We start from the raw sequence: 22,571 nt of genomic DNA, 5'->3' as shown, positions 1-22,571 counted from the left end.
TTAACTACAGTCCAATCCATATTTAGTCATAAAATATGGGCAAAATCCGTAATGTTTTAACACAGTGCTTTTGTAACACTTTTTTTGAAATATTTCCACTGTTTATTACTTTTCAAATCTAGAAAATATATTATTCTTTAATTTAGATATTCATTTATTTTAAACCCCAACTACATCCAGAAATTGCTGTAGTACACTTGCATCAACATAAAATAGAGCAGTGATGACTATTCCACTATAAAATAACAGGCAACATTTATATACAGTAATGAATAATTCACGATAATCAAGTGATACATATTAAGCAGTTAGCAATGTATGTCCAAAAAAATAAAAAAATTTAGAAAAAGTGAAAATATTGACAAAAATAACGGAATTCCTGCTTTGTGAAATACCACCCCCATATTCAAGCAAACAATGCACTCAGATTTGGCTTCAAGTGTTTTCATATTTAAAAAGGAAATTCAAAAAACAAAAAGCGTAAAAGATTTTTTTTTATTTATTTTTAAAACTTAGATATATAACAGTATAAAATTATAAAAAAGGGCCCTTGCACAGGAAATCATGAAATATGAAAAAAAAAAAAATCACGGTTAAAAGACATTGTTAAAATATTTTTTAAAATACACTTGGACAAATAGTCCAATTCTAATTAAGACAGAATTCAAAACCCTAAAACAACTATCAGCACTATCCTGCAGTGGCCTGTCGACTTCCTTCAGAAATATGAGCATATGTACACTTCTCAAAAATCATATTTAAATGGCATTTTATGCAAATTTTAATGCAAGTTCAATGTGTGTGTGTGTGTAATCATAAGATAATCATAACTTCCTCAAAAGATACACAAAACTTCGCAGAGGACTATAGAGTAAGAGAGTGAATTTGAATATTTCCTTCAAAAATATTTAAAGCACATAACTGCATCACATATTTGACATAATTTAAATACATTTTTAAGTTGTCCTTCTAATAAAAAAGTTCTTCCATCAATCCATTGTGGAAGTGAATGTAAAGGTTATGATGGCCTCAGACAGAATGCAGCTTTTTGAAATTTATTTTTGTCTGAAAATAATAAGCCTCAAAGCCGGGCAGGAGGCTTAACCCTAACAGTGGACATTCTGTGTTTGTGGTTAGTGACAGAAACTGTTGTTATGTTCTGTTTAACTGTAGCCATCATTCCATTCCATCACTTTGTCATATTCTTGGATTTTCTGCTTGATGTGTGCAAGCTTGTTCTTCAGATATTCGCATCTTTCCCTCTTCTCCAGGAATGATGGGTCCTAGGAATGAAAAGAAATGCAAAATATGTCTGAACGTGGAAATTTACTCAACTTTTTCAGTTGAACTTGGTTTTTCATCACTGACTAAGCTTTTCATTGGTCACAAAAGAGACTTTCTACTGACCATGTAGTTTAACTTCACAAGTTTCACCCCAGAGAAACAATGTTATTAGTTAAAGTGTTTTACTGGTGAAAAGTGATGTCATAAAAAAATAGGACAAGGTTTTAAAGGCAAGGCAAAATTAACTACATTTATTACCCATTAGAGCAAAACAAGACTTCTGTCTTTTAAATATAATATAAAGCATCAGGTTCAACATAATCTGGCACAGTATAAATGATAAAATCTAAACTAAATGTACAAATGGACACCACTTACATTCTTTTTTCTTTGAAACTCTTGCACTAGGTGACTGATTCTCTCTTGTTCCTATAGGGAGGGGGAAAAAAAACACCAAACACACACACTGTTAACAAAACCACAAAAGCATGCACTTTTCAGTAATATATATTATATAGCCAAAAGATTATGGACACTGGTTAAGACAGGTTATTGTCTTCACTATAGTAACAGCCTCTACTCCTCTGTGAGAGCGTTACACTATTTTGAACATCGCTGTACGTATTTGATGGCATTTAGTCACTACAGCATTAGCGAGCTTAAGGCCGTACGCCAGTTCAATTTCCAGGATTGGCAAGAGAAAATTCATTCATGGCTGAAGTGCCCTTGAGCAAGGCACCTACCCCCCGGGCGCCAAGGTGGTTCATTGCCCCTAGTGTGTGTGGAGAATTGCTCACTAGTGTGTGTTTGTAGTGTTCACTACCATGGATGGGTCAAATCCAGAGAAGCAATATCCCTAAGGGGGTCAATAAAGGTGTTTCCATCACTCTAGAGAACACCATTTCACTGCTCCACAGGTCAATGCTGCAAGGCTTTGCACCTCTTTATCTTATGCTTGGCAGTAAGAGTGGTGATTTTAAGTTCATCTGTAGCTAATCCAGAGATAATACAAGCTGTGTGTACAACAGGTGCAACATAATGTAGCTGAACTGACAAACTATAAGAGGTATCCGCAAACTTTAAATTTAATATAAACACAAAATGTATTGTTTATGGTGTTTATTTGTCAACACAATTTCATCTTGACTTAACTAACCTGAAATCTGTTGAGTCAAATATTTGCAGACACAATAACCCATATATACCAAAGCTGATCAAAGAGCTTTTTTTTTGTCATTCATGTCTTAAATTAATACAATTACACTAGCACTGGCAGCAGTGGGAAATATGGGTCATGTCCTCATAAACTCAAAATACAGTAAGAAATATGAGATAATGTGATAATGTCCTGATGAAAGAGAACATAATACAATATTTCGTTGCTGTACAAAGAAAAGATGCATCCAAAATAGTAACTGTATGGGAGAAGGAAAAACCTACTTATATTTTTTTTTAAATATTTAATTCCAAGTAACTTTGGAGCATTTCTATTTGTCAATTTATCATGAAGGTTTCACACATTGTGTAGATCTTCAAATATAATAGGAGATATGTGTTTTTCCTTGGACAGTGACAATTTGCTGTAATGTTATGCTATCATTAAAAAATGTATTTTTTAACAAAAATATGTAAAAAAATTAGATTTCTTGTGAAAATACTTGGCTTATTATACTTCCACCACTGGGTGACAATATTGTTGAGGGTGTAGTGTAGTGCACTGACTTCTGTGTAGAACACTACAGTTAAATTCCCTCCAATCTGCACTAATAACAGTCCTTTATAATAAGAGTCAAGACTCTTAACACTGCATTCATCCCTCAGTGTAATATGGCTGAAATTTAAATTCACTCTGAATATGTGTCGGCAAAATACTATAAATGTAAATGTAATAACATTTTTCCAAAATGAATAGTGATAGTTGATTAAAGTAGATTCAGCATTATTTACCATTTCACTGGATGGGTGAGTAGGCAGGTTTTTCATCACATTCTCCATCTCCTCAAACTTCTTGGCCAGTGCCTGAACTTCGGCGTGTAACTCTTTATACTCCTCATACTGGTCATTAAAAACAGCCTTATAACGGTCTTTCTCCTCATCTGTGTGGATTGTCGGGTATTTCCTGCAATAAAAGGATGAATAAATAAGCAAAATATGAACAATTATTAGGTGAATTAAAATTGATTAGACATATGTATACAATCAAATCATTTTAGACAAATGGTCATTCTGCATTTTTCTTAATCTTAATATTGACTGAGAGTTTATCCAAATTTGCAGCAGTGACAATGCCTACTCTTCCAGCCAGGAGAGCAGTAGTGGGGTCTGTTACTGATACTGAATGGTGAGTTCTGGCACTCCAGCTCATTTCAAAGTTAGAGAACAGAGCTCTGTCACACAGCTCAAAGCTTGGGGATTTATACATCGCTAGCCCAAACTCATGTGGAGCTAATCTTGAACATCTCATTGAAATAATCATGTTTTTCTAAGGAAGATTATACAAGCTGTGTACACAACTGAATATCTAGGTCCAAATGGATGCAACTTAAAGTATCTGAATTCACTTGGCTGGATCATTTTGGGTGGTAGACCACTCTCATTATAGCTCATAAATTAACCAGTGATGATAGGAATAGAGGGTGGCTAATGAATTGTGAATGAAAACAGATGTCCTACAGTCTGTTATTGTACACTTAGTGTATTTGGTGGAGATATAAGGTATGTGTTTTAAATAAAGAAACCAGTGAATTAAATTATAGGTTGGGAGTTTTTAATATACTAGGTGAGTGCATAGTTTTAAAGTCCTTCAAATTATTAACAGGTGATCAAACTCACGCCACATAATCTGCAATGATCACTGGTTTGGGGATGTGCCCAGCAGGAATGTGACCCCTCAGGTATTCCGGCTCCATCATAGAGGGTGGTAACACTGTTGCATTTTCCATGGTATTGGGGGTACCCATCAGTTGTGGTTTGTAGGCAGGTCCCGAGACACTTGACATAGCATCAATCTTGGGGTAACGTGGAAATCAGTCATTAAGTGTGGACACTGTAGATACTGCCATATCAAACATTATTTATGTCAAGAAAATACTTACCATGGTCAGCGGAACTGACTGAACAGTCCTCATCTACAAAGTAAACAGAAGAATTTATTAAAAGCCAACAGCAACTCTTTCAAAACCCTTTAATGGTAAAAGTGCAATATCATCATTCTCAAAACGGCACCACATATTTTAAATATATATTAAGTGTCTACGCAGGCCCTCTGGCTTTGAAGCACCCTTACCTCTTGCTCAAGTGCCTCCCGACGCAAACGTGCGGCTTCATGCCTCCACAGCTTCAGGCAGACCCCAGCGCTCACAAAATACAGTAGTGTTGTAAGGAAGAGGAAGATGATGGCAGCTGTCTGGCCAGCCTCTGTTCGACAGAATGCAGCATTGGGGCCATTGTTAAATTGCGGATAATAGCAAAGTCCCCCTCGGAGAGTGTCCCGCACGTATACAATAGATGCTGCCAGGTAGAGAACGCCCAGCATTACATTTATCAGGCACTCTGTAATGGGCCACCAGTTGGAATCCAGTAAGATGGTCCGGTAGTACATGGTCATGCCTAAGATGAGCAAAATGACAGTGCCGATCCAGGCCAAACCAGCTACAACTAGGACAAATGGTGTTTTGGGTCCGTTGTAGTCAACCCCATATCCATACATCCCACCCATTGACCCTCCAAATGAACCCCCATAGATGTTGTGTTGGGTGTAGCCGAACAAGTTGTACCACTCATTGTCCTTGTGTACATATGCGCAGACGCAAGCGAAGACAGCAGCCCCCAGGAGCAGCTCCACGCAGCCCAGAATACGTAGAAGTCCAGCCCATGACTTCATGTAGGAATACCTCTGGTGATACTCCTCCACCTTCTCACTGTACGTCTTTGCTGTTTGTCCAGAGCGTCCCGAAACGGACTCCACCGCTTCCCCGAGGAGGGCTGCCTGCTCTTTCCGAGAATGGTAGCTGCCCCCAGATCCTCCATATGGATCCATATATGAACCGGGGGCACTAGGAGATGGTGGTCGAGAGTTGGGAGGGGAGCATGGCACTCCTTGAGTGGTGGTGTTAATGACATCAGAGGGTGGTGGTGGAAAGGAGCTTTGGCTCTTGCTGCTTCGAAAGCTATTGCCCCGGAAAAAGTTCTTCACAGAGTCAGGAATGAAGCGTCGTACTGGTTTGATATCCATGGCATCGTCTGGCTGATCCTCAACATCACTAGGGTAGAGGTCCGGACCCACAGGGGGGTTGATGGGAAGTGGAGGTGGTGGTAAGGGATCAGCACTGACTGCAGGCACTAATCCCCCAAAGGGGTAAGATGATCCATCATCTCGAGCCAAGGAGCCAATGGGGACCTGGTCATAGTGTGGACCTTCTCTGACACGATCAAAGTGGTACGAGGAGCCGTTTATTCCTGACATGAGTTTTGCTCTTAGTCAGAGATCCCTGAGAGGTGTGACAGTGGTAATGATAAGATAATGAAACAAATGGAACACAGATGCAAATCTACAGTCATCAAAAACATAAAGTTCCAGTTCAGCCAAAAGTCGCCCTGATATATCAAACCTTAAAAATTGGGTCAGCATTTTCCAGTATAAATATTTAGCTATCTATCTTACTGAACATCTATCTTACTCTAGTTCTGATATATATATATATATATATATATATATTCCTCTTGTTACTGGTTCTTGTACATTTGTATATAGCTTTCATATCTCCTTTGTATATCAGATATATGCTCTGATGTTCAGAATTTCGGTATGTTTCTGCAGTTTTTGAAAGTTACGTTGGTTTATCAAATGGGGCATCACTGGGACCATGAAGACAGAATCAAGAACCACTGTGGTAGATGCTATTGCCATTAAAATCCTAATTCGACTCCTGCAGTAAGCCTCACCCAACATTTAAACACCAAACAAGAAAAGCCTAGAACAGTCTACAAAAACTATTTAATACAGACCCACAAAAAACTTGAATTTGACCTAATAAAAGTAGCACATGGAACACAAACATAAGTCTCGTTTTAATAATGAATCCAGTATGAACTCAGTATGAATAAGAAAAATCAGACCATCACATGGTCAGTGTTTTTTTTTTTAAAGATCTTGTGATCCCTCCCCTCAGACTGTGGAATAAGACTGTGGTACCTTATAGACTTACAAATCATTTTAGATATAAGATCTTTACATTTAACAATCTGCCATGAAGAAAAATATACTGTAGCTTTTGTTTTTTTTTTCAAAAGATAAAAGATGATATTATGAAGAAATCAGAGCTACTTTAATAAGACTTTGCTGAAGGATATTTAAGCTGTTCTGTTGCTCTGTTCGGCACGGCGTTATTACACATTATAGGCAGAGAGTATTTATAAATTTTAAAAATGTAGATAACAAATGTTTGTTTCAACAACACCATAAAACAAAAGAGCACGAATTACTTTATATTTGAGACACACTTCGTTTCAAAATACAGTTGTAAAATAAGTAAAAAAAAAAGAAAAAGAAAAAAAGGAGAAGGCACAGTAACAGAAAACCCAGAACCTCCCCTCAAAATAAAATCTAAGATGGACTCTTTAAAAAATTCCTATCATTAAATATCAGTAGAAACCTCCTGATCATTAAATCAAGATTACATTCTAGCTGGTTTTAGTTGTTAATATATAAGATGATTCATTAAAAACAGGACTTACTTATCATCGGTAAACACACCTGTCTTCCGCCACTGGGTTTACAGGCGAAAAACGTTGGGCCACGTGACTTACCTCGCCTCTGCCGATGACGTAATTGTTTCAGGTTCGAAACCAATCAGAGGGCGGGGTTTAGTTTTATTTCACACCCGTTTTCCGACAAAGACGTCCTTTGTTAATTTTCACAATTCCGGCATTTTTTTTCTCCACTCGTACTCCGTTAAGCCCTGCGCTACGATTGGATGAACCTTTGTGCCAGAACTACTCATTCAGAATCAGTTTCTGACCTCATTATTGTTTGTGAGTGAATGCGATACAATTTTCACAGTAACAAAATGTATTGTAAAGGTTTCTCAGACAAGTAGAAGTTGTTACTGCAGCAAATGTGGGACAGACTATCATTAATAATAATAGTAATAATAATTAATTGCTTTCTGAAAATATATTTCATGAGCATGTCTTAAAACTTTGGTGTATATATAGAGCACATATACTGTAGATCATTGTATGGTAAAATAAGATTATATTTCTTATATTTACGCACATATTATTATCATGATAATTCAATATAAAACCCAGAAGACATGTATGTTCACTGGTGGTTGTGGATAGTAAATAAAAAGGCTATATTTATGCTGTAAATATAACAAGTCCTAGTTCCGGTCAAGAAATTTCTATACAACCTAACATTTCACATCGTAGCACTCATTTATAAATCTTTTAGTGTAACCACTGGTTTTTATTTAGCTAATATAGGTGCATCTCAGTACATCAGAATATCATCAAAAAGTAACTCGATTCATGAAGTATTTTACATAGAATCCTTACAGAGTGATCTATTTAAAGCATATATTTCTTTCAATATTGATGATTATGGCTTACAGCCAACGAAAACCCATAAGTTATCTCAGAAAATTACAATAATTGCTAAGTCTTTAAAATGGTCCCTTAGTCTGGTTCAGTAGGCTTCACAATCATGGGGAAAACTGCTGACTGGACAGATGTCCAGAAGGCAGCCTCCTGCTGTATCCCAGCATATTAATGGAAAGTTGAGAGAAAGGAAAATGTGTCGTAGAAAAAGATGCACAAGCAACAGGAATAACTGCAGTTTTGAAAGGATGGTCAAGAAATGGCCATTCAAAAATGTTGCTGTTGGAATCAGTGCTTCAAAAGCCACCACACACAGACGTATACAGGACAACTGTTACATTCCTTGTGTCAATCCACTCATGACCCAGAGACAAAGGCAGAAGTGTCTTACCTGGGCCAAGGAGAGAAAGGACCGGACTGTTGCTCAGTGGTCCAAAGTCTTGTTTTCAGATGAAAGCAAATTTTGCATTTCATTTGGAAATCAAGGTCCCAGAGACTGGAGGAAGAGTGGAGAGGCACACAATCCAAGCTGCTTCAGTCTAGTGTGAAGTTTCAGTGGTGATTTGGGGAGCCATGTCATCTACTGGTGTTGGTCCACTGTGTTATATCATGTCCAAAGTCAGCGGAGCCGAAATTTTAGAGCACTTCATGTTTCCCTCTGCTGACAAGCTATATGGAGATGTGGATTTCATATTGCAGCAGGACTTGTGCACCTGTCCACACTGCCAAAAGTACCAATACCTGGTTTAATAACTACAGTATCACTGCTTGATTGGCCAGCATATCACCTGACCCAAACCCCATAGAGAATCTATAAGGTATTGTCAAGAGGAGGATAAGAGACACCTGATCCAACAATGCAGAAAACCAAGGCCACTATCAAAGCAACCTGAGCTTCCATGACACATCAGCAGTGCCACAAGCTGATCGCCTCCATGCCACACCACATTGTTGCAGTAATTCATGCAAAAGGAGCCCTGACCAAGTACTGAGTGAATTTACTGTACATACTTTTGAGTAGGCCAACATTTCTGTATTAAAAGTCATTTTTTAAATTGGTCTTGGGATAAAGACCTTTGGGTTTTCATTGGCTGTAAGCCATAATCATCAACATTGAAAGAAATACATGCTTGATATATATATCACTCTGTTTGTAATTAATCTATGAGTTTCAGTTTTTGACTCGAATGACTGAAATAAATTAATTTTGATGATATTCTAATGTACTGAGATGAACCTGTACAGTTGTCATTGTAAGGGATTTCTGTAATCATTTCCATTCTGTAAATTAACCGCATATTTTTTTCTAATATTGAAAGGCTGCTTGAAAATATTTGCTGAAAATCATTCCAAGTTGAAAGAAGAAACAGGGAATTTTCTGGTCCTGTTGAATTATCATATAAACGAAAATGAAAAACAAAGTGAGACTTGTAAATAGAGATTTTAGACATGAATACAAAATATTTATTTCTCCATACATGACGGAATAATGTTTGGCTCATTTCAAATGATTGCTCTTACTTAAGAGCAGGGAAATATTATGATGATGGGTGTTCAGAAGATTATGTAACAGTGGGAATGTCTATAGATTCTCTTCAGAGTCAGTCCTCAGGTGAATATATGCACGACCACCTGTCCAGCACTTGTTTAGTTATTGTCCTTCATCCACTGCTCAATCCACTGGATGATCTGCTCCAGGTTTCCTTCCATGTCCTCAGGGTCGTTGCTGGGGAGCTGATGCACAATTTCCACTTTGTATGATTCCATTGCCTCTTCGTAGATTGTCTGAAAGATCTCACACTGAACATTGTCTTGAAGCTTCTTTCCTGAGTAACCCCTAAAATAGACATGACACAAACATGTCAGAATATGTATTGATACAGAAGTCTCCTTTGTCCAGATTTCTGGAGTCTAATTCTGAATATATAAATAAATAATTCAGTACTGCAAAATTCCAAAAATGATATTGCTATTATATGAGAAAATGGATTTATATGAAAGGAACTAGGACTACATGATTTAAATAAGTAAGAAATATACATGTGCTCAGAATGATAAACTGAACTGTAGACAAATAAAAATTGGTGCAAAATGTGTTGAAAATGCAGAATGGGGTTCTAATAATATAAATATCCAGTATAATTTTTTTTTACACATAAATACACACACACACAATAAAAATATGAAGCCACTGATCACTGAAAAAGAATAAATTATAAAAATGTAGTTTGTTGCTAACCTGTTCTCCAGTCTGTTGTAGAGGTGTGTGTTGTCTGTGCGGAGGACAAACACTATGTGAAACCAGCGCTCAGGAAAGAAGTCACAACCGTGATAGTCCACGATGACACCTCCTTCTGTCATTTTGTCCTCCAGTTCATCCACAACCTTGGCAAGGAAAATAAAATGCCCTTACTTTATTACTGTTTGTTTTATACAAAATATGAATAAGTCAGAAAAAATTCTTTACAAATGTAATGCTTATATGTTGAAAGTATAATCAGGAATCACTTTGAATAGTGAATATTTCTTTCCAGGATAGGTGGTAACTAACATTTATTTCTAATTTTTCCTATGCACTTGTAGAAACATCTTTTAAAAACTTTACAAATATAAACACTATGATTTTGAACTTTGGGGGTGACATAACCATCCAACACTGAGAGCCCAAAAGAACAAAGCTGTTATGCCCCTTTCACATATGCACACCCCACCCCAGAGAATCATGCAATGTCTCCTGCACTTGCTATACGGGTGCTGCCCCATGGCTGCACCTGCAGAACTGTTTTGCTGTAGGAGACATATGTAAGAGGACAACTCCAGAAAATGTCCGAACCTGATTCCACAGACATTTTCCAGAATTCATATATGAAAATGGCTTAATATGCTAATATGTTTGGAAGCAAATTAACTATTGTGCCAGAACTGGCCATCTCCAAAATGGAGGAAAAATGCCAACAAATTCATAACATCAGAACATGGTTCTTTAATTTCCACTGTAAAAACACCTACCCTGTCTTCATCCAGAATGGGGCACTGGTACTCTGCATCAAAGCCATCAAACAGCTGACCTGAAATTATAAGATTCATCCATAACATTAGCATCCAGTTTTTTGCTGCAGTTAATTCTGAAAAACATCACTATTGACAAAGCTAACTGGAACATGACACAGCTCACCTTCTTGTGCCAATTCTCCAACATTGATATAAGACAGCCCAGTCCTCTGAGCCAGTTCTTTCCCGAGTGTGGTCTTCCCAACTCCTGGCGTTCCTAGAAGCACAAATTTACATCTTTGTTATATGAAAAATGTGTGGTCATCCAGCCATTAATTTTGCTGGATGAACTGATTTGTTAAGATAAGAGAACGAATTCTTGAACTGAGGGAGTAATTTTTATTTTATTACTTTTATTATTTTATTTGAGTGAATGTTATAAGCCTCTAAATATTATCTTACATTTTAATTGAACACCTTTAATATTTAATAGGCATCGTCTTAAGGTACCGAAATGTTAATTGTTGTATTTTATTTACATTGTATTTTATTGTATAACCACCTCCCCACGGGGATTAAGTTGGCTGCTTGTTTTCCAATTGTCCGTTCCACCTTAAACGTTGCAGCACATATTCTGGCGGCTGGGTGCTGGAATGCATGTGCCGCACTATTTAAGGTGGAACGGACAATTCGAAGATTTCGTGGAACGGAGCAAACATCAACCACAGAAAAAGACTTACCAATATATGTACAAATATATAAACAAACACGATGAAAGTCCAAAAAAAGATATAAACGACTGTATATGAATCATATTAAATTATATTTACACATACTCACCTGTGATAAGGATGTTTGGTTTCTTCATGATTCTCATTGCCAAAGTAAACGCTGTAATACGGAACGGCAGCTTAAGTGCCTTTTTGTAAACCGTAAACTATTAATTTAACTAGATTTTCTTGAGGACATCACTGTACGTTAATGCTGAAGTTTATTAATGGAGAAAAAACGTGCGCGTCCACGAGGAGTTTCCTTCTTTTGTCGTAATGCGGTCACGTGACATGCGCGGCCAACCCATTCTACCCTTTTAAAGGGAATGCTAAGCTAACGGTTTCGTCGTAGACCAAACAGTGGAAAGTTTAAAATACATAGATTCCTTTTGATAACGTATTTGTCGCTGGTAGGTTTGTGTCTTTTACTAAATATTATTTTTCGCGGCGTCTGAATATTCTGTAGGCCGTTGAGTTACTTCAAAAACGTAATTTTAGCTTTAGCTTAGCGCAAAATTAACGGCCACAGGCGAAGTTTACGTGCAAGTATAAACAAGTGTGGGGAAACAGATCCACTTTGCTCATTTTCATTGAACCGATGTTTTTTTTGGAGATTTCAAACGGTGGTTTTTGAACCTATGCATCTGCTATATAATTTATTTAGTGCTAAACTAACTTAGTTACTTTGGCATTTTATCAGTTACAGTTAAAATATAGGTGCACATCTTTCCATAATCTTTTAGCCTCTTTAACCCCATTTCTGGAAAATGAACAGTTTAGCTGCTTATTGATAAATATATGATAAATAAATCGGCAGTTGTTTAATTACACTGACATTTAAACTGTACTACTATATGCCGTATATGTTCAAAAGTTTAATTCAGCTACAAGGGTGTATCTGTGGATATATTCAGTTGACTCTAAAGCAAGTGGAACTGCGTTTTATGGAGTGATTGAGCTCCACCCTATAAATTTGGGATCAATTGAGTCTTTAAATCCAAATCTAATAATCCATCACCAGCCCCTGACTCTACTGATGTTCTAGTGACGGAATACAGTCAATTTCTCACTCAAATGAATATTAATAACCTCATAAAAATACACAAATTAGGATTATCAAGAATGAATTGCATATGTTGTTAAATGTCTCTAATGAAAAATAATTAAAACCTAGATATCTGGATTTAATATAAATATCTGCTTATACTGATGGGGTTCCAGCATCACTTATAGAAGTGGACAGTTAGTCAGTGAACCCTATATAGTGACCACGTAATCTGCTCATGCTCCTGATTGCATGTCTCTCTAAAGCATTGTTTATTTAAGGTGGAACTCAACTGTAGTCCATTATGAGATGCTCTGGTATTCTCTGCCAGCGCTGAACTGAGTAGTCCAGCTGTGTGAATGGGAAGAGCTGATAATGTCAAAGCTTTCTCTGGGAGGAAAAGCGTCCTCTAGTAAAGTAAGTTTAGTTGCTCAGATTTCTCTCAAAACAAGTTGAGATCTTCAGGGTTGTTTAACTCTGATTGGCTTACTTTTTCTGTAGTTAAACAGCTGGGTACAACCATCCTTCACTGACCTTCTGGGAAGCTCTGGAGTGAACAGCTTCCCCTTGACAAAAGGCTCACTTGCAGGAGAAAACCAGAAATCAAAAGCTCGACCTTCTGCTGTAGAAATCAGTGGGAAGAGACCCAGGAAGAGAAAGGGAGAACCTCAAGTCTCCAAACCTCAGTTTTTATCCAGTAGACAAAGTTCACAAGAGGATCAAAATGAACCATGGGTGGATGTACATGCTCCTCAGTCACAGGTATGGAAATTGTCCTTTTATCTATTACCAAAAACAGACATCAGACACATTGTTCACATGGTTTTATAAAATATTCATGATATTGTAAGTTTAGAGATGATATCTATGCTCTTCTGAATCATTATAACATCTGTTTCTATTTTCCCATGTACCGTAGTCTGAGCTGGCTGTCCACAAGAAGAAAGTTGAAGAGGTTGAGAGTTGGTTGAGGGTTCATTTGGACCTGAAGTGTGCAAACAAGGTATGTATTATGGGTTTGAAAATGTTTGTTTGATTAGATTAATCTGGCATATTTATTTTGTACACTTCTACATTTGAAAATAAAAACCTAATTTTTAGGAAATTGGTACCAAACAAATTTGGTGGATTTGATCTTGGTGGATGCTCCTTTATGACACTTAGATATCAGATGCTCTTATCCAGAGGCACCCAAGAATACCCAGTCATACCCAATCATGATAGTTTTACATGTTATCAGTTCATTGCATTCCATGCATCAAATTCAGATATTTTTTATATGAACTAAATGTAGCCAAGTTGGTCAGTCAGGCATTAAAAGTAATTTCCCTGTATGTTTGACAGCTAAATAATGTTTAATAAAAAATTACAGATTATTGTTTTTATTGCAATTTTGATAACCCAGCGTACTAATACACATATTACTAAATGTTTTTCTTTACTTTTTTGTTTTAAATGATGGTATGAAATTAAAAATAAAGAAAAACCTGAAGGTGATCTTTTTTGCTGGAATATCTCCACAGGGTGGTGCTATACTGTTACTGACTGGCCCATCTGGTTGTGGAAAGACGGCCACCATTCAGGTCTTGGCTAAAGATTTAGATTTCCAAGCCCAGGAGTGGTCCAACCCCACCCCCTCTGAGTATAGGACAAATGATTCTTTCAGACAGAGCTTTGACCCAGGTTCTCAGATTTTTTTTTTAATTTTATTTTTTGCTATATTTAGCGTTAAATGTATTCAATGAATTTCAATGTATCTCTATTGCATCATTATTTCTGGTTTGCAGTAACTGCGTTTTTAATTTTATTTGTTTATATTTATTTATTTATTTATTATTTAAAAAAAAAAAGTCTTATATTTTCATATCAAAAACATAAAAACAAGTTTTTAAATTGATAAAATAGATGATTATTTAGTAGTCATTTCTAAATCAGAGTTCAAGATCAAAGGAATAAGTCAGTTTATGTTTATATATTCAAGGAAAGAAACCACAAAATATTTCTATTTCCTTCATTCTCTCTCTCTCTCTCTCTCTCTCTCTCTCTCTCTCTCAAACACATACACACACACATATATATATATATATATATATATATATATATATATATATATATATATATATATATATATATATATATATATATATATATATAGGTGTGTCTATGTGTTTGAGAGAGAGAGAGAGAGAGAGATATATATATATATATAAAATCTCATGAGACATATTTGAAGATATTCCTTTGGAATATAGTTCCTATCTTGTCACTCACCATGTTTAAATATATACCAGATTTATAAGTGTATGTATATATACCAGCTATGTGTATGCCATGGTTCCACAGCCATACTGCTAGCTAACCTAATCTGTTAACATTATGAGCAAATAAAATTTGTAAGCTGAGCGTAATGCTTTTACACTTCTTGAATTGCTTTGGCAGTGACCATGAGCTAAAATGCCTGGTGTCAGAAAAATGAAAAGATGGGGCCCTTTTTTTCTGGTTATATTTCCTGTCTTGTTATATTTCTGTTTCTTGAATGTACATTTTTGAATGTAATTAACAAATTTTAATTGATTTTAAGAAGTTCATTATCTGTTGGAGTATTACCTTACAGATAACCCCTTTCGTTTCTAGACTCCAGATTTAACAGCTTCTATGGGAGCTCACAGACAGGATCCTTCCAGGAGTTCCTTCTCAGAGCAAACAAATACAACCGCCTTCAGATGAGTGGAGACCGTCATGCACAAAATAGGAAGATTATTCTCGTAGAGGTAGAATGCTCATCACATTAATAATAACAATGTTTATGAATTGTGTGTTGCAAGAATGACTATGTGGCTTTCTTTAAAAACAAATTCTTAGAAAAGTGGCATCTCATCAATCTGTGTCCCCTCAGGATTTTCCCAACCAGTTCTATAGGCAGCCAGGATCTTTGCATGATATTCTCAGGTGAGGATTTTGCATACGTTGTTCTAAACATTTCCCACAGGCAGTGATTTCAATGAGACTGTATTCTTTATTCTCTCTCCCTCCATCCACCCATTTTCTGCAGGCGTTTTGTGAAGTCAGGCAAGCATCCTTTAGTCTTTATTTTGTCTGACAGCCTGAGCGGAGATAATAGTTCCAGGCTTCTCTTCCCCAAGGACATCCAGCAGGAGCTTGACATTCACAACATCAGGTAAATATCTCACTACACCAAAATGCCACATAAGTGGAGAACTTTGATATCTCCATTGATGACTTATAAATCAGTTGATTGATTCACTCATCTTGAATTTATTGCAACTTAAGTCACTGATCAGTCATCAATCTTAGCAAATAATGCTAAAAATAAACAAACTACAGAAGGATAGTGAGAAACCAGAGAGTCTAATTTATGTTTTCGCTTACTAATCCAAAACTTAACAAGTGAGTTTACAGAATTTATTTATTTATTTATTAATTTATTTGACTCTTCCATTCACCCACATAACCATCAATTTCCCTGTTTTGCGTGTTTAACCAGTTAAACAATTAAATGCATTCTACAAATACCATTATAAGCAGAATTAAGGGCATGTGTCTTCAACATAGAATCCAATAATATCTGTAACATTAAAAATTGTGATCATTTTTGTTTCTTAATGTCAGGATCAATAGGTTGATGATGGTAATATAATAAGAAAATATTTCTAATATTCTCTTAATCTATAAGCCACACAGATGAAGATGATATGCTGTTATGTTCTGATGTGTGTTAAATTCATCTACTATTAGCCTTCTCCATATCCCTAATATGAAACATAAAATGAGTGGGGAGGCAGTATTCTGTGTTTTAATGCTCCGTAGATCAGGAGGTTATTGCATAAAGCTGTATTTTGAGGACTCAAGATCAAAGTGTGAGCTGTCCAATAAGAAAGTCTTGTGCTTCTGATTTAATTGTTTAAACTTCTCTTCTGTGTATGTTATTTAGTTAAAAAAGGTAAAACCCTGATTTGTGAAATATCACCCTGGAACACATTTATCAATAAATATTTTCCTCATGCTCTTGCTGTTACTGATATTAAAAAACAAATAAAATTGCATTTCTTAAAAACACAAGTGCAGAGAAACAACTGTACTGTGATTTATTAATTATTGTTGTTGTTATTTTTGTTATCCATTTATTTTTTTAAATAATCACCCTTTCAACAGGATGAAATGGTTACAGAAAACAAGAATGAACGAATGGATCTGCTTAGTGTTTCCTGTTGTTGTTATACTCTTCCAATCCTTTTCTTCTTCTCCAGTTTTAACCCTGTAGCTCCTACTAGCATGATGAAGGTTCTGAGTCGTATTGGAGCTGTTGAAGCAAGCAAGGTAAAGACAAATGGACAATCTGCTGACTCATTCCAGTGTTCTTTATAATGTTGTAGTCTGGTTTGCGTCTGCTTAAAATTGTTTGGTTTTGATTTTCAGAGCGCAGGCAGGATCTCTGTGCCTGATAAAGCTGTGCTGGAGCAGTTGTGCACTGGAAGCTCAGGAGACATTCGCAGTGCCATCAACAGCTTGCAGTTTTCCTCTTACACTGGTGAGTGTAGATTCTAATTTATTCCATTTTTTTCCCTTACCCTCCAGCTTCTACCACACTACTCCAAGCATGTTGAGCTGCTCAGTTATGTTGTATCAACCGTTTGAAAAGAGGCAGGGTCTGACTACACATGTCTCTGAGAAAGCATGTGTTCCTTACCCTCTTGGCTTCAGTACAGTGTGATTGGGATTGTCTCGGCTACAGTGTGGAACTGGGAATAAATAAGAAAATTTTGATTTAAAATGCCATAGGTTTAAATGCATGTGTTGTGATGGTCTAATATGGTAAGGCAGGCTAAATAGTGTCTGTATAAATGTAATTTATGTCATAATGGAAAAACTGTTTTTTATTTATAGACTACTCCTTGGAAAAGGGCCTGTGGGCATCTAAAAAGAGTAAATCTGCTGCATCTGTTGTCAAAGCTTCAAATAAGGTCAAAGGGAGGATTCGATCTGCTAAATCTATGGATGTGTTGGATGGGAGTCCTGCTATTGGGGGAAAAGATGCTTCTCTCTTTCTCTTTAGAGCTTTGGGGAAGATTCTCTACTGCAAACGTTAGTTTTTCGATTTTTTACTATTTTATAGAAGAAACTATATGATGCAGTGAGTTTTTTAAGGTATTAAATAGTGGTGACTTTTGGGTAATTTTAGGTGAAAGCTGTGACGGATCAGAAATTCCCAAGCTGCCAGCACATCTTGCAGAACATGAGAGAGACACACTGCTTGTTGACCCAGAGGTAATCACACATATCAGTCTGTAAAAACAAAATAATTTTATTCTATTTTTAAAGGAAAGCTTTGGCCAGAAATTCACACTTTATCCCCTTTCAATCTCTTTTATTTGTTAATCAAATCAAATCAAATTTATTTGTATAGCGCTTTGTTACAACTGATGTTGTCACAAAGCAGCTTCTAAAAGATTTCCTGTAAGACAAAGTTTTGACATGAAATTTAAAAATGTAAAGAATGTAAAAATCCCCCAGATGAGCAAGCCAAGGGCAACGGTGGCAAGGGAAAAACTCCCTTCGAGCTGAAGAAGAAACCTTGGGAGGAACCAAGGCTCACCTATCCTCCTCTGGTCGATCTGATGGTAATAGTAATATAATAAGTCCATGAAAACTGCAATGTAGGGTGGGCAGCTCCAAGGCAATCGATGGTGGCTGGATGCACTAGCTAGCAAGTAATGGAAGCTTACACTGATGAACTTATACATATTTATAAACCAATAAAGCATGGCCAGTACCAGACTAAATAAATAATATTCAGACATGCATTATGTGAGGACAAAATAGTGAAAATGTTTAGTCATACCATTTCTCTCTCTCTCTCTCTCTCTCTCTCTCTCTCTCTCTAGTTGGTCATTGAGCGTTCCCATATGTCTGGTGAGTTTTTTAACCTCTACCTGCACCAGAACTATCTGGACTTCTTCTCAAACATGGAGGACGTTACACGGGCAACAGAATATCTCTCGGATGCTGACTTTCTGACTGCTGATTGGAGCGTGAGTTAATAAATTAATGCCAGTTAGCTGTCAGGAATCTAGCAGTAATAGACAATATTAAATACTTTTGAGCTCTTTTTAACATTATTATGTGGCCTTTTTCAAACATTTGTGCTCCCATCCAAATCTGGAATAGTCATTTTCAAAATAAAAACATTAAGTAAAGATATAGAAACCTGAAAACCTCATCCTTAACCGCAAACATAAAGTACTGTTTTCCTCAGAGAAATGATAAGACACTTGTTGAAATGAAGCAGGTGTTTGAGGCCATGGTTAGTGATGCCGTTGTCATGGTTATGTTTTTCTTACAGTCCAGGTCTACGATGCTGGAGTATGGATCATCGGTGGCCACTAGGGGGCTCATACATTCCAACTCTTCCCGTGCCCAAGCCACCAGCCAATCATCAATTGGGTTTAAGCCCCTTCACAAACCCCATTGGCTGCAGATCAACAAGACGGTAAATGAGGAATTGTCCAAATATACTATATGGCCAAAAGTCTGTGAAGACTCATTCGATGTTTCTTCTGAAATTAAATGCATCAGTTTAATTGGCAGTCTGTCCTTCAATTGCTGTAGCAACAATATATAATAATCTGGAGCAGCTAGATGCTAAAATTGAACAGCAACAATACGGTGAAGATTTGAATGATGGTCAACACAAGCCTTAGGTCTAAATTTATTTCTTGTCATCCCAAAGGGGGTACTGGAGAGAACTCCATCACTGCTCCATGGCCCAACACTAGGGGCTTTACACCCTTATGGTGCATTCTTGGTATTCCTGATGGCCTTATGTTCAGTGCAGTTCCTGTTTCATTGTTTTTTTTTTCCTCTCCCTTTTTGGAGAAGACATAAACTGTGCAAAGTTGAAAAACATTGACTTGTTAAGTATTGGAAGAAACTTGGTCTTCAAACTGTTGGACATATAGCATATTGTTTAGCCTATATATTCAATAATTAAGTTAGCACACTGTTGTATTGTCTCCACTGGATTGATGAGAGTTTTGTGTGTGTTCTGCCCACAGTACCGTGAAAATTATCTTTCAGCTCAGTCCCTTTTCATTAATTTCTGCCTGGCACCCATTAGTCTTGTGACAGAGCTGGTACCATACCTTGCTAAGCTCAACAATCCCATGAGGAATCAAGGTAACATACAATTCTATACACTCATGTAATGACATTGTCAATAAAATAAGTGGTTAACAGAGCAGTCAGCCTTTTTTGCTACCAAAAATGAACAGTTTTTAAAGTTCACTTAATATTTTTTTTACTTTTAGTTTATAAAGTGCAATTCACATGAGATAAAGAATCAGATAACTTTATTTTTTGTCCTTGCATGAACCAGTTTATGCTCCATAAAGTGGGTCCCCCCACATAGGGGTTGACTTGTTTTAAAACAACCGAATAAATACAGGACCTCTCCTACATCTGAGCCACTAAGTGTCAGTATAATGGCAGGTTGTTGTCCTTTATCTACTGACAGTACCTATTAAATGCCTAGAAATGCTTATTATTACAATAATGGTAAAATGTTGATTTCCAGATAGCAATACAAATGCAGACTTGGTAACAACATGATTAATTAAGCCAGTTTGGTAAACCATATTTTGAAGAAAGGTTAGCTGCAAGAAACAAGTTTTTTGGTATGTAATATCACTGGTAACTGACAAACTAAAAAGGTAGTTTGCACAAGTAGACCTTCCAGTGTTTTATTTTTTATTAATCTATGTTTGGTAAAAATCAGTCACTTGAAATGTTCGACACGATCTGACATGTGTTTTCATTGGTTGTTTTATGAAACTTGTTGCAGAAAGCTTTACATTTTGCATCTCAAGTGAAAATTTGTTACAGGAAAATTTCAAGGCCCTAAAGCCTGCCCAAGTGTCTGTTTGATCTTTCACTGTCTAAAGACAAAGAAATCTATTACAGAGCGTTTGGCTTGAAATTATGCAAAGCACATTCATATCCTGGGCTCACTTCCTCCCCACACTTGGTAAACTCTGTCTTCTCTCATTTCCTTTTAGCTCAGATAGCATTCATCCAAGATGTTGGCCATCTCTCTCTCAGGAGATTTCCGGGCAGGTATGTGAGGCCAAATTTAAATGTTATAGTCCACACATGCATTCACCCTAAGGCTTAATTTCTGCCATTTGAATAGCAGACTTTATGTTAAATAAAGCAAAAAAAAATTCAATGTGTTATGATGTGAAATGGGTGGCAGGGTGGCACAGCAGGTAGTGTCGCTGTCACACAGCTCCTGGGACCTGGAGGTTGTGGGTTCGAGTCCCGCTCTGGGTGACTGTCTTGGTTTGTTCTCCCCATGTCACTGGTTTCCTCCGGGTGCTCCGGTTTCCTCCCATGGTCCAAAAAACACACGTTGGTAGGTGGATTGGTGACTCAAGTGTCCATAGGTGTGAGTGTAAAAAAAAATGGAGTGCCCTCCAGGGTGTGTTCCTGCCTTGCGCCCAGTGATTCTGGTTAGGCTCCAGTCACTCCATGATCCTGAACTGGATAAGCGGTCACAGGCAATGAATGATGTGAAATGGTTCATATGTTGAGAAACGTCCTCTTCTTATACATTTCTTATAGTATAGCATAGAGTGAGTGAGCTTTTATGGACTTTAAACACTTCAGATATCTGGTTCCTATCACCTACATCGTGAACAGTTCTGAGTCTCAATGAGAGCGTAATGATTGAATATACACTGCTGTTTCATTTGGGAATATGGGAATTAATTCAAAACACATTAAATTAATAAAGTACAATAATATGTAAGATTAGTTTTCAAAGAGATAAATAACACACAGTATGTTTAAAAAAAACAAACCAAACCCTATCTGAATTTTTTTTTTCAGATTAAAACTTGAAGCACTTGGTGACAAAGACCCCTGTGGGCTAGATTTGGACAGTGAAAATGAGGATGTTCCCAAAGACCCTGAGCCTGGAACCAGCTCATCATCTGGAGAAACCACTGCAGAAACTTTTCTTCAAAGCAGTCAAGACCAAGGAGGGGATCTCCCTGCAAGCCAACCACAGCCCACCACCACTGAGGCCTTACTGGACGATGAGGACCTTCTCATCGAAGAGTATGACAGTGATTGACCTGAATCACTAAATTCACTGGGTTTTTCTGACATGTTGTTTTTATAATGTGAATTATTAGGATTTTTCTAATATTTATTTCTTTCAATGCAAATTTAAAAAGCCTGTACTTGTGTCATGTTTGTCCTGTACCTTTTTGGTGGCACATTGTTTAAGACTTAAAGGAGCAATCAGTTTGTATTACCGCACACAAAATAGTAGCAATAGTTTGCATGAAAGTGATGTTTTTTGATTTGTTTGTTTTAAAACACATTTTTTTTCTTCTCTAAATTGGAACTCACATGAGGAAAAAAAGTGTCCCTGTATTGCCTGAATTAACCTGTTTATGCTCTGGAGAGCAATTCCCATACATAGTGGATGGCCATTTTAAAAACAGGATTAGTACATAGTCTCTAACACATCTAGGCCTCTAGGTGTCAGAATAATATTTTCATTATGTAAAGAATCACTGGTAAAATCATTGGTTGCTCTGTTTGTATTATTATAATATATAAAAAAAACGTTTTTCAGCATCCACTGTAGATTTCAGACCCTCTTTATTCAGGCTTGTTTGAGGGATCAATACAATAAACAAATTTTTGCAGTTTTTGTGAACATTTTGTCCATTATTTTGTAATAAATGTTTAATATAAAATACTGAGTTTTTTTTTGTGTTTTTTGTAATTAAGGTATTAATTTAAGGGAGCATCAAACAACTAAACTTTAATTCCCCTAAAGTTCAACCAAA

The 22,571-nt window shown here is 36.6% G+C and overlaps 3 protein-coding genes across 4 annotated transcripts; 1 reads left to right on the top strand and 2 right to left on the bottom strand.

Annotated features, from left to right (window-relative positions):
* Positions 1–223: 223 nt before the first annotated feature.
* On the bottom strand, positions 224–7,088 carry LOC136678771 (MARVEL domain-containing protein 2-like). The gene is made up of 7 exons (XM_066656902.1): positions 7,021–7,088; positions 4,571–5,774; positions 4,380–4,412; positions 4,117–4,292; positions 3,232–3,403; positions 1,663–1,713; positions 224–1,283 (listed from the first exon to the last, which is right to left on the bottom strand). The coding sequence occupies exons 2-7, from the start codon at positions 5,747–5,749 to the stop codon at positions 1,164–1,166; spliced, it is 1,731 nt and encodes a 576-aa protein (XP_066512999.1). The 5' UTR covers positions 5,750–5,774; positions 7,021–7,088; the 3' UTR covers positions 224–1,163.
* Positions 7,089–9,341: 2,253 nt separating this feature from the next.
* LOC136678014 (adenylate kinase isoenzyme 6-like) lies at positions 9,342–11,999 on the bottom strand. The gene is made up of 5 exons (XM_066655767.1): positions 11,719–11,999; positions 11,063–11,155; positions 10,897–10,955; positions 10,127–10,272; positions 9,342–9,724 (listed from the first exon to the last, which is right to left on the bottom strand). Exons 1-5 carry the CDS (start codon positions 11,753–11,755, stop codon positions 9,535–9,537), a joined length of 525 nt encoding a protein of 174 aa, XP_066511864.1. The 5' UTR covers positions 11,756–11,999; the 3' UTR covers positions 9,342–9,534.
* LOC136678011 (cell cycle checkpoint protein RAD17-like) lies at positions 11,919–22,396 on the top strand. 2 transcript variants are annotated; one of them, XM_066655761.1, is made up of 17 exons: positions 11,919–12,058; positions 12,960–13,110; positions 13,195–13,455; positions 13,613–13,696; positions 14,217–14,376; positions 15,328–15,464; positions 15,590–15,642; positions 15,746–15,871; positions 16,962–17,031; positions 17,131–17,242; positions 17,599–17,796; positions 17,894–17,979; positions 18,597–18,743; positions 19,055–19,201; positions 19,767–19,887; positions 20,766–20,823; positions 21,598–22,396. In XM_066655761.1, exons 2-17 carry the CDS (start codon positions 13,069–13,071, stop codon positions 21,842–21,844), a joined length of 2,049 nt encoding a protein of 682 aa, XP_066511858.1. In that variant the 5' UTR covers positions 11,919–12,058; positions 12,960–13,068; the 3' UTR covers positions 21,845–22,396. The 2 variants fall into 2 exon arrangements, with proteins under 2 accessions (XP_066511858.1, XP_066511857.1); XM_066655760.1 differs by having other exon boundaries at positions 11,941–12,058; positions 12,975–13,110.
* Positions 22,397–22,571: the final 175 nt, after the last annotated feature.

This window comes from Hoplias malabaricus, chromosome Y (genome assembly GCF_029633855.1).
Source record: "Hoplias malabaricus isolate fHopMal1 chromosome Y, fHopMal1.hap1, whole genome shotgun sequence".
In the NCBI taxonomy this organism is placed as follows: Eukaryota; Metazoa; Chordata; class Actinopteri; order Characiformes; family Erythrinidae; genus Hoplias; species Hoplias malabaricus.
This window is presented reverse-complemented; position numbering and strand designations above follow the sequence as displayed.